At 43.6% G+C, this 15,043-nt stretch overlaps 1 protein-coding gene across 2 annotated transcripts in view; it reads left to right on the forward strand.

Moving 5' to 3' along the window:
- The first annotated feature begins 636 nt into the window (after positions 1-636).
- The window catches only part of LOC107115537 (transmembrane protein 45B-like), a 25,884-nt gene continuing 11,477 nt past the window's right edge, over positions 637-15,043 (forward strand). The window contains exons 1-3 of one of the 2 annotated variants that reach the window (XM_015417281.1): positions 637-759; positions 8,566-8,752; positions 13,578-13,790. In XM_015417281.1, the coding sequence (XP_015272767.1) occupies positions 8,578-8,752; positions 13,578-13,790 (388 nt within the window). In that variant the 5' untranslated portion in view covers positions 637-759; positions 8,566-8,577. The remainder of the gene's footprint in view (positions 760-8,565; positions 8,753-13,577; positions 13,791-15,043) is intronic. The other variant, XM_015417273.1, reaches the window with a different exon arrangement.

Raw genomic sequence — 15,043 nt, forward strand, 5'->3', positions numbered from 1 at the left:
AGCAGCAAGGGCGCTCTGTCAGTTTCGGGGGGATTTAAACATCCCCCCGATATTTTTTACAGGGTTTCTGATTTTTGTGCACACCTGGGGACCGCCCCACGTGTGCACAAAATTCTCCCTCCCCTCCAGGTCCCCCCGATGTGCGGAAATAAGTATCCGCACACCAGGGGGCAACTTCGGAATTAGATATATAGATGATATTTAATAATATTAAGTGCAACTAATTAACTTTGTAGCTGTGGGCTCAGCCTGTCACTGCGTGATCAAACAGCACATGGCCAGTCCAAAATTTCACTTGGTGGCATCTTTCCACCCCTCCCAACATTAGCACTGTTCTCCAGCCCAGCTACGCTGCTCCTTCACAGAAATTGCCTTCATCCTGCAATCCAGGCTGCTACATGAAGCTGAAATGTAAAATTGGGAAGTACATAATGACAGGGTCTGCTGGTACTCATAAGACAAATTCACTTGGATTGGGTGGAGATGGGTGTGAATCTTTTTGCCCTGCTGCGTCTAATTTTTTGGCAGAACACTGTGTAAAAAAGGGTGTGAGCCTCTAGATTTACTGCGTCCAAGTTGTTAGGAATAAAAACCATCCCCGATGCTCAGTGCTGTTCACATTTGTGTAACTGCACACTCTGGAGCATCTTTTACACAGAAAATACTGAAGAAGGTTCCCTGCTCCCTAGTCGGTAAAGCACCAGAAAATAAGCATCTGAGAAACCCTGGGATAAACAAACACAGGTAAGGAAGGAACAGGTAAGGAAGAGGATTATCACTTTCTTCCACAGGGCATGGAGAGACTTGGAAGCAGTCAGTGGTGTGAAACAGTTTGGGGAATACGGAGGAAGAAAGGCCAACAAGTTATACCTCTTGCCTTTGTGGATCAGAAAGCAACCCTGTGGTTATTGGAAGGAGACACAAAAAAATGGCTGAACTCCTCTCAACAGGGGTAGAACAAAGCAGGCCTAATATCCCGCATTTCATGGTTTTGCATTGGTTCCCATCTTTATTTCTTTGCACACTAGTGAGTCATATGGTAGAAATGATCCTCAGCACCAAAAATGTTGAGTACTTTACCAAGATCTACAGAAATCATACTTCTAATTCTAAGAAAGACCAAAAGGATGGCAGCCCACCTGCATGGCGCTTTTTTATTCTGGAATCTATTAGAGAAATGCACCAACATCATTTTCCATTTCGCTGTAGCTTTAAAATGCTTGCATTCCTGTCAGTGCAATCCTTTTTGAAGGCAAGGTCATCAGAAACATCTCCCACTGGTTATCAGCTTACCCAGTTGCTTTCTTTCCTCAGTTTCCCATCTCTCTCTTGCTCTCTTCTTTAACAATCCCCATCATATCCTTCTTTGGGTGGTCAGAGGAGACAAATTCTCCCCTTTTCACCAGCAGGAAAGTTAGGGATGTGAGCCTCCAGATGGGACCTGGGGATCCTCCAGAGTTAACATCTTATCCCCAGACTATACAGGTCAGTCCCCCTGGAGAAAGTGGATCCTTGTCTTTTAACAGTTTTGTTGGGTTTTCATAGGGAAAGGTATGGTAGGGGTGGGGAAAGGTATGCGTTATGACACTCAGGGAACAGCAGAGTACAGAGAATCACCTAACAATTTAAAGCACTTAAATCGAGTTATACAAACAAACACAAATTCTTTCTTTGTTTAATACGAGTTTTCTGGCTATCATTAAGGTTTATACATTCAAAATCTATCTCTCTGCTCTCTTGTTTGGGTCTACATCTATTCCAAATCACTTCCAACTCTCCGTCATCGTGGTCCTTTAGCCTTACTGCTAAATTGTCAATTTTAGCAACATTCATGAATTCCAAATCGCTTCCAACTCTCCTTTACTGCTAAATTGTCAATTTTAGCAACATCTAATATCAGCTCCGGAGCTGCGGTGGCTCAAGTGGTTAAGACGCTGAACTGCAGGCTGTGGAAGGTCAGTAGTTCAGCAGTTCGAGACCCGAGTGTGCTGCATGACAGAGTGAGCTCCCATCTCTAGTTCCATCTCCTGCCAACCTAGCAGTTCAAAAGCAAGAAATTGCAAGTAGATAAATGGGTACCACTTCGGTGGGAAGGTAACAGCGTTCCGTGCGCCTTGGGGTTTAGTCATGCCGGCCACATGACCACGGAAACGTCTTCGGACAATGCTGGCTCTTCGGCTTGGAAACGGAGATGAGCACTGCAACCCTAGAGTCGGACTCGACTGGCTTTCGAGCAAGGGAACCTTTACCTTTACCTTTAATATCAGCTCCTCATCTGTTGGCACCTGGTTCATTGAGAAAGTGGATACTTTGGAGGGTGGACCCCACTAGGGTCCCTGTCCTCCCCAGGCTTTACCTCCCATTCTCCAGGCATTTCCCAACCTGGATCTGGCAACCCTGCCCTCCATACTGGGGGAATCTGGCAACCCTAGTGAACTAACACTAGAACGGCATGCACAAAACCACGCGGGTTTAAATGGAAGGTGCTTGCTGGATGCTACTGCACAGCTGCAATAGGGCAAGAAAACTTTGGATGCCACCCGTCCACGCATCGCAAGTGACATTCTACCCTGATTTAGAAAGGTGCGTGTTGTTTTTTATTGCAGCTGCAGAATAAATACACTGGGTGATGTAAGAATGGTGTGTATGGCAGAGACAGAAATCCGAAGTCAAGCTTAAAGGCTTGACTGCTCGGGTACTCTGCAGTAAGCTGTGTTGTCTTTCTTGAACTCTAAGCAAGATGATGAATGGCCGCATCACTATGTTTTGGCCACATCAGTATGTTATGCAATGATGTTTTGTGTAATGGCTGCATCAGTATGTTTTGCAAAACATCACTAACTTTATAGCTGTGTTTATCACTAAGTTTTGCATAACAGCCGCCATCAGTATGTTTTGCAACAGTATTAATTTGCACATTTCAATTAGTTATAATTATATCTAATGGCATTAACTGGGTACACTCTCTTTCATTTTTAATTTGTGAACTAGATGTTTTGATTGCTCCATATACTGGTTCTTTTTTTTAACAATTTTTTTTAGGATATCATCACTCAAAATCAACATTTATAATACATTTTTCATTCTACCCTCCTCCCTTCCCCCCCCCCATGGCTTCCCCCAGTGCTACAACCTCCTGCAAAATTCTTAAATTCCTTCTTCCTTCCCTTTATCATTACAAGTTCAATAGGTAACTGATCTCTTCATATATAAATTTCTCTATTTCTTATTCCATATTGTTAAAGTTTAACATTCAGTAATTATTAAAGCAAAATAAGTTGTCTCTTACATCCCAATTCTTCTCCAAATAGTCTTTTAAATCTTTCCAATCTGCTACAAAGTCTTCTGCTTCCATATTGTTAAGTTTTCTTGTCATCTTGTCCATTTCAACCATAAAAAGTAATTTTTTAATCCAATCTCCAATCTCCGGGACTTTGTCTTGCTTCCAACTTTGAGCATATGTCATTCTGGCAGTTGTGATCATATACCACATCAGTGTCCTTTTTGCCACATTGACCTCTCCCATTTTTAGTCCCAAAAGTAATATTTCTGGTTCTTTCTTAAATTTACATTTCACAATTTTTTCCATTTCTGCATGAATCTCAACACAATTTTTTTTGCTTTTTCACTAGTACACCACATTTGATGAAACGAGCCCTCAACCTTTTTGCACTTCCAACATTTGTTTGACATATTAGTATTCATATTAGCAATCTTTTTTGGTGTCATATACCATCTATACATCATCTTATAACAATTTTCTTTTAAGTTATTACACGTTGATATTTTCAGTGCATTTTTCCATAAATATTCCCAAGATTACATCATTATTTCTTTATTCATATTTACCGCCCATTTTACCATTTGTTCTTTAACTACCTCATCTTCTGTGTACCATTTTAACAGTATTTGCTCCATATACTGGTTCTGATCCAGTTTGGTATAGTGGTTAGGAGCGTGGACTCTAATCTGGGAGAACCAGGCTTGATTCCCCACTTCTCCACATGCAGCTGCTGGTGTGACCTTGGGTGAGTCACAAGTTCTCTCAGAAGCGTTCTCTCTAGAGCAGTCCTCGAAAGAGCTCTCTCAGCCCCACCTACCTCACAGGGTATCTGTTGTGGGGAGGAGAAGGGAAAGGAGATTGTAAGCTGCTCTGAGACTCCGAATGAAGGGCAGGGTATAAATCCAATCTCTCCTCCTCCTCCTCCTCCTCTTCTTCTTCATCCTTGCCCATGGTGGCTCCTGCTATCCACATATTGTGGAACTGCTTGCCTGCTGCTTCCCCAAGCCCTCTCTGTGCTTGCTCTTGAAGAAAGTGAAACACAAGGGGGCGCCTAACCTTCCATCATTATCTTGTCCCCCACAACCACTCAGACAGAACCCCGCCCCAGCTGCAACTAAGGGGAGGGGGATACAAAAGCAGAAGCTTTAATTTAAAAAAACCCCAAAAGAACACCTCGGCACAACCCAGACAGCCAGTTCCCTACCGGCTGTGTTGCCCTCGCCCATCACCCGCAGAGAGCTTTTGCCTGCGTTCCTTTCTGCTCCCTTTTCTTTCTTTTCTTTCTTTTTTTAAATACATTTTTATTGCTTTTATTCTAAAAACTACACAGATATCAAAGGAAGGGGTAACTGATTTCTTCTGTTTTCTTCTGAAAGGAAAGAAAACTACTACTAAGAACCCAAGTAGCAGTGGTCTAACAATTTTAACAATGCTTACAGTAATATTTCACTTAGAACACCTTTGTTACAATGAATAGTAAGGCTTATACATTTATCAGATGATAATATATCATGGTTTTAACTAGAGTAAGAGTGGCCAAGTAGTCTAACAAGGATATATGTCTTAAAAATTTATCATTTTTGTTTCTAAAGTCTGCTTCTCCATTGATTCTGGGAGTTTAGGAATCCTAAAACAGTTTCTTCAAGTGGTGTAGAAATATCGCTTCCATGATTTCCCATCTCGTGTTCCTCCTCTGCTGTTCCATCTTCTTCTATTATAATCCAGACCATCCACAAAGTGTTGGTTGTTTCTACAGAAATAGAGTCAATTTTTGTATATTATCCTCTTTATAAAATGTCTTTCAGTAGGAATCACAAGGATTTCACCGGGCAGAATAATCTTCTTAATATATTGTAGATACATTCCATAGAGCATATCCAACTCACTTATGTAAGATCCGCTTTAAATCTGTTACCGGTTCCATAGCCTTGCTCGATACTGTTTCCAAATTTTTCCAATTATTCTCGGAGTTTCGCTCTGTTTTGCTGATAGCTTCTTTATTTTATTTATTTATTTATTCTGGGATTTGTATCCCGCCCTACCCATATGGCCCAGGGCGGCAACAGACGGCAAACGCCGAGAATAAAACACACATAACATTAAAAGCTTAATAAATACGAACTAAAATTGGTGCTCTACAGTACATTTTAACAAGGACTCAGGATAGACGAATCTCATTTGCGGCTGATGATATCCAAGTTCGGGACGCCCGAGTGGTGTTCCTCTTCAGGGCAGCGTCTCTCCCTACCCACCCCCCGGCTTCACATGAGGGGGATGTGAATGCTTGAACAATTTGATGTTTATCTTATTTTAACTGCTCAGAACTCACAGTTCATCAGAAGTCTTCCGCCAGGTAAGTGAAATTGCTTGGCCATCTGCTCGCTTGTCCCAGTGTGCGTGTCTACCACCATTGCTGGTCTATGACGGTGGGACCTCTGGAGCAAAGGGGAGCCTCAATTCCTCGGCTGTTTGCCTTGGAAGAGGCACCCCTCACGCTCCATGGCTGGAGGCTCCCTACGATGGCCCCAGGGGTCCAGAATCATCCAGACCCCTCCCTACTGCCATATCATGGGATGCATCTCTCGGAGCTCCGAAGAGACGCACCCACCATTCAGTTCGCCAACACCGGAAACCCTCTTTCTGTTCCCTTTTCATACAATGAACTAACACTAAATTGTATGAGCAAAACCTGAACCATGAGGATTTAAATGGAAGCTTGCTGGATGCTACTGCGCAGCTGCAATAGGGAGATTTCGTAAAAAAAAATTTTTTAACTTTGGATGCCACCCCTTCACACGTCACAAGTGATGTTCTGCCTCGATTTAGAACAGTGAGGGTTTTTTAATTGCAGGTGCAGAATAAATACACTGGATGATGTGAAAATGATGTGTATGGCAGAGACAGAAATCCAAAGTCAAAGGCTTAAGAGAAGCCAATGTTGGAACAGGCCAATGGCCCATCCAGTCCAACACTCTGTCACACAGTGGCCAAAAATATCAGGTGCCATCAGGAGGTCCACCAGTGGGGCCAGGACACTAGAAGCCCTCCCACTGTTGCCCCCCACAAGCACCAAGAATACAGAGCATCACTTGTCCCAGACCTAAAGTTCCTATCTATAGTAAAGGTAATAATAATACTTAAAGGTTTCCCTTGCTCAAAAGCCAGTCCAACTCTGGGGGGGGGGGTGCTCATCTCCATTTCCAAGCAGAAGAGCCAGCGCTATCTTTAGATTTCTCCATGGTTATGTGGCAAGCATGACTAAACGCCAAGGTGCATGGAATGCTATTACCTTCCCACCGAAGCGGTACCTATTTATCTACTTGCAATTTCTTGCTTTTGAACTGCTAGGCTGGCAGGAGCTGGGGACAGAGATGGGAGCTCACTCTGTCACATGGCACTAGGGTCACGAACTGCCAAGCTACCAACCTTCCAGTCTGCAACTCAGTGTCTTAATTTCTGAGCCACCTTGTGGCTAATAGCCACTGATGGACCTCTGCTCCATATGTTTATCCAATTCCCTCTTGAAGCCTTCCATGCTTGTAGCCAGGGGTCTTGTTGTAGAAAAAGAGCTGCCGGAGCTCATTAGCATAACTCATTAGCATAACTTATTTGCATATGCCACGCCCCCTGACATCACCAGAAGTCTGTCAGAAGGCAACACCCACCGCTCAGGCTCCACTGGACTGTTTTGGATTGCTAGCTATTGTGGGCAGGGAGGGAACGTGCAGATCTGCCCTCACAGAGGAGGGAGAGCTTGTACCTGAATAAAACTTGGTCTTAAAGGTGCCACTGGACTGTTTTGGACCGGGGGGGCTCTACAGCTTACCTGGTTGCTTCTTGCTCTGACTGAGGGCTGCTGGGAGCAGGGGGTGGGGCTTGTTGCATGTGCCCCCCACCTGGCCTCTTTACTGCCGGAGCTCCGCTCCTGTGCGCTCCTGCAGGAAATGAACCCTGCCTTTAAGACCCACAGTCTTATTCTGGGTATAACCTTTTGTGTGCAGGCACACTTCTTCAGCCAATACAACACGCTGGCTCTCATTTTAAACTTTTTTCCAATGCTATACTATCCTTTCTGAGGTGTGGTGACCAGAATTGTACACAGTTTTCCAAATGAGGTCACACCATCGATTTGACTTCTCGAATACTCTGCAGTAAGCTGTGCATGCATAATTGGCCTATCTTTGCCTTTCTTCACCTCTAAGCAAGACAATGAATGGCCGTATCAGTATGTTTTCGCCGCATCAGTATGTTTTGCTATGATGGTTTGCATAATGGCCACTTCAGTATGTCTTGTAAAACATCAGTAAGTTTTGCATAATGTCCATATAATATGTTTTCCAACAGTATTGCAAATTTCAATTAGTTATAATTATATTTAATGACATACCTGTAATTGAGTACATTCTCTTCTTTCATTTTTAATTTGTGATCTAGATGTTTTGTTTGTTCCATTTACTGGTTCTGATTATGTATCTTTGCACTTTCATTAAAAAAAGAAATTTGTAAGACTTGAAATTATCTGACATTGGTATGGTTGGAGCAACTGGATTGTTTAGGCAGTGTAGAGATGTGACTCTGGCTGACCCTCGTCTACCTGCCCTCCAATTTTGGTGAGGATTGGAGTTACAGGGTCTGAGTTATGGCCTCCCAAAGAAGGTACCCCCAGGAAAATGCTTTCTGAGGAAATGACAGGTGGTCATTTTGACAGGTGTGGGTTCAGGAGGTTCAAGAGTATATAGATTGGATCCTATACAAGCTAGAGACATCAAAGACTCTCCTCTATCTGCTCTCCAAGTTTGGTGAGGATTGGATTTATGGGGTCTGAGTTACAGCCCCCCAAAGAAGGTGCCCCCAAGAAAGAGCTTTCTGGGGAAATGACAGGCACGGGTTCTGGAGTGTACAGAATGGGTCCTGTGCAAGGTAGAGACATCATAGTCACAGGGATCTTCCTCAGATACTCCTCTACATGCTCTTGAAGTCCCCCCCCCAGTTGTTTTGAAGTTTGGTAAACATTTAGATTGAGCATGTAGAGACAGTCCATCTGGAGACGTATCCATTCACAAACTGGCACAAACCTCCACACACTGCTTGAAAGTTCATGGAGAGTTGGTGCCAGCTGACCTGCCATGAACTTGAGTTCATAAACCATGAACCAGCCAAACTTCAGTTTGTGAGCCAGTTTGTGCCCATCCCTAATGACAGCAACCATATAGGAAGGAAGGACATTTTCTACAGAGAACTCATTGTTTTACTATTTAATTTCTGTGCATACATATCCACAGAGTGTCTTGGCGATGATGTCTGTTGAAGGACATGACTTTGCGGGAGCCATTTTCATTATCTGGGCAATGTGGTGGGCTGTGATAAACGCCATGAAGCTCTTCAGCCAGAAACCGACGACTTATCCCCCAAAACTGCTACGTCCTCAACTTGTGGAAAATGTGGTCTGCATCATCCTTGCTCTCACTGGCAAGTACCAGATCAGCTTTTAGTTGTCTGCAAGGGAAGGGTCACAGAACAAGCCAAAGCTGGGGGAACACAGTCATTCTTGAGTGAGATCAACAGCATGATGACCAAGGCCATACCCTTTTGTCTGTCTTCTCACATTGTCTACTCTGGTCAAACAGTTTTTATCAGGATGCTGAAGCATTGCCAAAAACTGCTTCACCACAATAAGCAATGGGACAAACAGACCAGCCTGAGGCAACTATTCTGCATACCACCTTAAGGTCTAGCATGGTTCATAGAAGGGTATAATGACACATGGCAGACATGACTCCATACGGATTATTCCCAGTTGTAATGGGAGTACCCATTGGAGGGTTACACAGTCATACATTTATTTATACGTAACACCAGCCATGCTAGATCAGTTCAATAGTCCATCTACTTCACCCTCTGGTTTCATACAATTGGCCAAACAGAAGCCCACAGAAGGCTTAGAACAGGGCTCCCCAACACGGTGCCCATGTGGGTGCCATGGCGCCGGCTTCCACCTTCCTCAGTGCCCATCAAGAGTTTTTAGAAAGCAGGGTTCTTACTCAGCAGGGCTTCTGAATGGTCACTGGAGACTTTTGATGTAGTGTCCTTTACTCTATAAGCCTCTGTCCTTTATCTCTCAGAGCCCATGCAGTAATTAAGGGAGGAGTTTTGCTGGGGATTGGTAGTGCAGTCTTATAGCACCTCAGCAATGCTAGCATTCATCTAGGTCCTGTCAAGTCAAGCCGAGGCCCTTCAGACATTACCTTCACAGCATGGAAACCGTAGGAGTGCAGTCCTTCCCCCTCCCCTGAAAGTTACATCAATTGCTCCCAGGACACATGAGAAAAGCCAGTATCACCTTCACCTCAACCAAAGTTGCATCCAATAAGGGAATAGCTTGTGCCATCAGTGCTTGCTTACCCAAATAATGCTTCTAGCATTATTTTTACAGTGTGGGAATGAGCCACATAGGTGACGGGGGAAAGGAACACTTGGTTCTCATTCTTAAGGTTGTCCTTGTGACATGGCATGCCAAGCAAGGGGAGGGAACGCCACCCTGGACTAATTCTTCTCTATGCTCAACCAGAACGTGGGATGGGCTCTACCCCTTCAGGTGGCAGGGAATGATTTTTCCATCATCAAAATGTTCAGTTTTCAAGATGGCCAAATCTGTGGATACTTAAATCCAGAGATTGGAGCCATTAACAAACAAGACATATCTTTCTGCAAACATGAGAAAAGACCCAGATTTGTAGAAAAATCTGAAAACTAAAACAACAACAATAAAACCACTGGAGGGTGGGTTAAAACCCATCCAAAATAATAAAGTACCGCCTGTAGCTTTAAGAAACAAATGCCCTCTAGGGCCGTTGCCAGTCAAATGCCACAGTACTGCCAGTTGAGACCTTGGGTTTTGTCAGTAAAAGGCAGGGAAAGGGGGACAGATCTAGTTCCAGGGCTGTTTTGATCTTTGAGGGAAGTCTCACTGGGGCCAGGCCCACCAATAACCACTGAGCAACTTGATACCACTTGAGTTCCATGGCACATCTAGGCCCAGGTGCTTGCTACTGTTCAACAGTCACCACTACACAAAAGCCAATGTAGTAGAATGGTGAGGGTGAGACTAGGTTCAAATCCCCACCATCTGCCATGGCGCTCCCTGATTGACTTTGGGCCACACATTTTCAGCCTAACTTACTTCACAGGGTTGCTATGACGATAAAATGGTTGTGAAGAGAACAATGTTCCACCAGGCCTATGGCTAAGGAGAGCAATGGTCAACATCAAGCCTGGCCTCCTCTATCCTTCACCTCTTCACCCCTCTTCACCCCTCCAAGGGGTAGGATACAAATGTTTAACGTCATCTGGAATATTTTGATCAGGGGTCATTTCATAGAAAAAGAGCTAGGGGAACTCATTAGCATAAATCATTAGCATATGCCACACCCCCTGACATCACCGGAAGTGTGTCATAAGGCCACACACCCCGCCCCCAACGGTCCCGGCCGCCGGTGCCGGCCTTGCAGCTCCACTGCCGAGCCCCATGAGGGGCCCGGCGGTGGACCTGCAAGGCCGGCGGGAGTGCGAGGAAGCCCCGCGAAGGCCCTCCCTGGCCCTAGGCAGGCAGGGGTGGGGAGAGGCGGGGAGGAAGCAACTTACCCTCCCTCTTCTCCTGCCTCCTCCTGGCTGAATGAGGGCTGGAAGCGGGGTGGCCGGAAGCAGGGGACGGGGCTTCGTCATGTGCCCCGCCCCCCATACCTCACCCGGGGGAACTGCATTCCCCCGCGTTCCCCCCCGAAATGACCTCTGATTTTGATTGTTGTTTAAGTTTTTAACCGGTTTTTATGATTATTTATTGGAATGACAAGAGTGTATTTATTGAATGTCGTGAACTGCCCTGAGCCCTATTTGAGGGCTGGCGGGCTAGAAATAAAATAAATAAATAAATGTAAGCTCCTTTAGGCTTCCATTGTGGCGCAAGGCTGTAAGCAAAGTAAATAAATAGTATAGTTTCCTCCCATGGATTGCATGGAGGTGAAACAGCTTGTTGATACTCTGAAGTCTGGCAGAGCCCCAGGTCTAGATCTAATTCCTCCAGAGCTGATCAAAAGGAATGCAGATTTGGTGGGTGTCGGTTCTGGCATCCCTATTCATGCAAATTGACCAAACAAGGAAAATCCCTAAGGATTGGGGAGTAGCTGTTATCATCCCATTGTATAAAAAGGGCACCAAAGAAGACCCCAATAACTATAGACCAATCAGTTTCTTAAGCATAGTGAGTAAACTCTATGAGAGACATCTTTTGTGGAAATTTAGGGATTGGCTGGAAAACAATTTTTGTTTAGCAGAAGAACAGGCCGGCTTTAGAGGGGGCCGACAAGTTCAATTTTTCAAGATACCTTTGTTCCACCATGGCTTAGGGCTGTAGAGGAGAAACATCCCTACTATGGATGTACAGAACAATATTTGTGTTCTCTTGCCTATGATAAAGCCAGAGACATGGTGTAACAGAGGATATTGGATATCATCAGGCAAGATGATCTAACTCTCTGTCTACCATGGTCAGAGGCCTGTGGGACCTTACAGTTCCGCAGGGCCTACAAGGCAGAGATGTTCCACCAGGGTTTTGGTTGGGGACAGCGACAGTTATCCAACATGGCTTGTGCCCCCCCCCATCACCCCTCCAGAAAAATAACTCAATCAAAAAGAACCAGGATGTGACCAAAAATCTTTCAAAACTCCAGTCTTTCAATTGTACAGTTGCTAGTGACGCCATCTTGAGCTTGAATTTATTTTAGATTGGTTTTAATGGTATTAATCTTGTGATACTTTATGTTTTTAAATTGTTTCTAAGGCTTAATGTCATGTTGCAAATCGCCCAGAGCCTGCCACAAGTTGAGATGGGGCGATTAATAAATCTAATAAATGATAAGTAGCACAGAGAAATGGCATGCCCTTTGAAAGCCTATTAACAGAGTAACTCCTATGTCCGATCGCTATCATCTATCAAATCATGAATATAGGAGAATGTTTACACTAACGCAATGGGACGCACTCCCCTCAGCCGCTATCGAAGGAAAGTATAAGAAAATTCCTTTTGAAGAATGAATATATCCCTGTTGTAATGAAGTTATAGAGTCCCTAGAACATGTTATATTTGATTGCATGGCATATAATAACTTTCAGGAATCTCTTCCGTCTTCCACGATTTTACCCCTTACTAGCAGACAAAAAGTGCGCCTTCCGAAGAACTTCCTTGCAGATAGGCAGCCTGAGGTTACATATCAATTGGCCAGATTTGGTTGGCTTGCTGCAAGAACTAGAAAATCCTTATTAGCTCAGGCAGAAAATTAAGTATTTTATTATTGTTTCTATTTTATTGTTGTTTCTACCACCTTAATTCTATAATAATTGCTGGCTTTGGCCGTGAACAAAATTCATTAATTCAATATTATAGTTGAAGGGCAGATAACAGGTAGGATGGTTGGTGGGTGGGAAGGAAAGAAGGAAACAGAGGAAGGTGAGGATAGGGGAGCCACCAGGAAAATGGAAAGAGGAAATAGTGAAGGGAAGGTGGTAATGTCCGTGCAGGTTCCTTACTGTACAATTGGGCCAACCTGGCAGCAGATACTGTATCAATGGGCCATAGTTCTCTTGGGTAAAGGACACAAGGGAGGAGGGAAAGCTGAAGAGGCAGGGGGGCAATGAGCATAGGCTGGCTGGTGGATGGGAAGGAGAGAGGGAAACAGGAAAAGGGGGAGACGTTATAGGGGCTTTCAGGGAAGGGGAAGAGGAAATAATGGGATGGGAAAGATAAGATGTCCCCTATAAATTCTTGCAGGTTCCCTGCTTGTACTATATATAATTCTAAACAATGGCCATAGAGTGTGGTGGTGTGGGCCAGTGGTGTGGAAGAAGGCAACAGGCATGAGGTATGCCTATCACCACCTCCCAGACCTGGCCAGCCATCACCTAGGTGAGCCCTGCGGCGCTAATAGCGACACTAGGGCTCAACTTGCTTTTTGTATATCCAGCCAAATACAACCCCCAAAACTCTCCCCACTGCCACCACCTCAACCTCTATACAGGTAGACAATGGAGGAGGTGGGGATAGATACACAAACAAACAAAAAAGGTTGCCTTCCCATTGAGCTTAGTCTACCCAGATGCTGAGAACACAAACAGGTTGGAGTAAAGTAAAGATAATGCCATTTTTCCATAGAGATGTGCAAGCATTCAAAAGGATGATGGGGGCCAAAGACATTCCTCTTTCCAGACAGGCTGTCCTCACTGATTCCCTGTTGATCTTTAGGATTGCTATTTCAGCAGTTTGCACAGGGAGGCCCTGGCCTGCATCTCTACGATGAGAAGAATCACCAGTGGGTGGATCTTAAGAGCTGGCACCATTCAACAGTATTCCTGTTCTTCTTGGTCAGCAGTATCGTTGGTGCACTTACACACTGTCCACTAAGGCTCCCCTTGGGGCTGGATCGCCTGTTGCTTTCCGTGGCTATGTTCAATGAAGGTAAGCAGGAATTCTTTAAAAATCAAACGGTCCAAGAGGATCTGTGCTTTTAAATGTCTGAGAGTCTCTTTGAGAAAACAGTCGTGAGAGTCTGACCCACAAATCAAGACAGTGAACAAGACTTACAAAGACAATATTTCCTATATATTATTACCCATAAACACTACATAACAATGAACAAATGCCTACAAATTATAAGAAAACCCGTCAGAAACTGAGATAACAGGTTTGCGGCCTGAATCATTTTGAGATCAGTGTCCTACTACTAAATGCATTATATTATTCCTGATTCTGTGATAGCACTATGTGCATGAAAGCTCTTGTACTACTTTATAGAATATTTCCTGAGGAAGATTTTGAAACTTTGTTATTATAAAATCCGGAGATGACGTTGCCCCAAGATTGCATACAGCCTTATAAAGCAAATCAACCCCCCGTCATATAAATTGTCATTCTAACACACTCCAGCAATAACAAGGCTACCCTATATCATACATACAATCATGAGATCACTGAACAGAAGATCTGGTTCCGTGATCTCTTGCATGATGTATGGTAGCCCCACCACTACCAGAAAACATCAAAATGACAATTTATATTACAAAAAAGCCAATTTGCTCCATAAAACTGTACAACTGAAGAAAGCCCCAATCCCAGGGCCGAAACCCGCAGTAGATCCAATTAATAAAAACCGGCTGATCGCCCGAAAAATATCCCGTTCAAAAAGTCTTCCTCCCTCTCAAAAACGTAAAACTACATTAAACCCCCCATTCAAAAATTTAGGGCGATTTTTATATTTCTTTTGATATATTTGAGCTTGTCTTAATAACTTCTTGTGGGAACATTCTGAATTTCATAAAAATCAGTTGACAATTAATTTATTTTGAAAATGAGCCCTCCCCATTCAAAAATATAGGGCTATTTTTGGATTTCTTTTGATATATTTGAGTTTGTCTTAATAGATTTTTATATTTCTTTTGATATATTTGAGCTTGTCTTAATAACTTCTTGTGGGAACATTCTGAATTTCATAAAAATCAGTTGACAATTAATTTATTTTGAAAATGAGCCCTCCCCATTCAAAAATATAGGGCTATTTTTGGATTTCTTTTGATATATTTGAGTTTGTCTTAATGACTTGTGTGAACATTTTGAATTTCATAAAAATCGGTTGACAATATTAATCTAATTTGAAAATGAACCCCATTCAAAAATATAAGTGTCTTTTTGAATTAATTTTAATAGATTTGAGT

Source organism: Gekko japonicus, unplaced genomic scaffold (genome assembly GCF_001447785.1).
Source record: "Gekko japonicus isolate JY-2015 unplaced genomic scaffold, Gekko_japonicus_V1.1 scaffold3640, whole genome shotgun sequence".
In the NCBI taxonomy this organism is placed as follows: Eukaryota; Metazoa; Chordata; class Lepidosauria; order Squamata; family Gekkonidae; genus Gekko; species Gekko japonicus.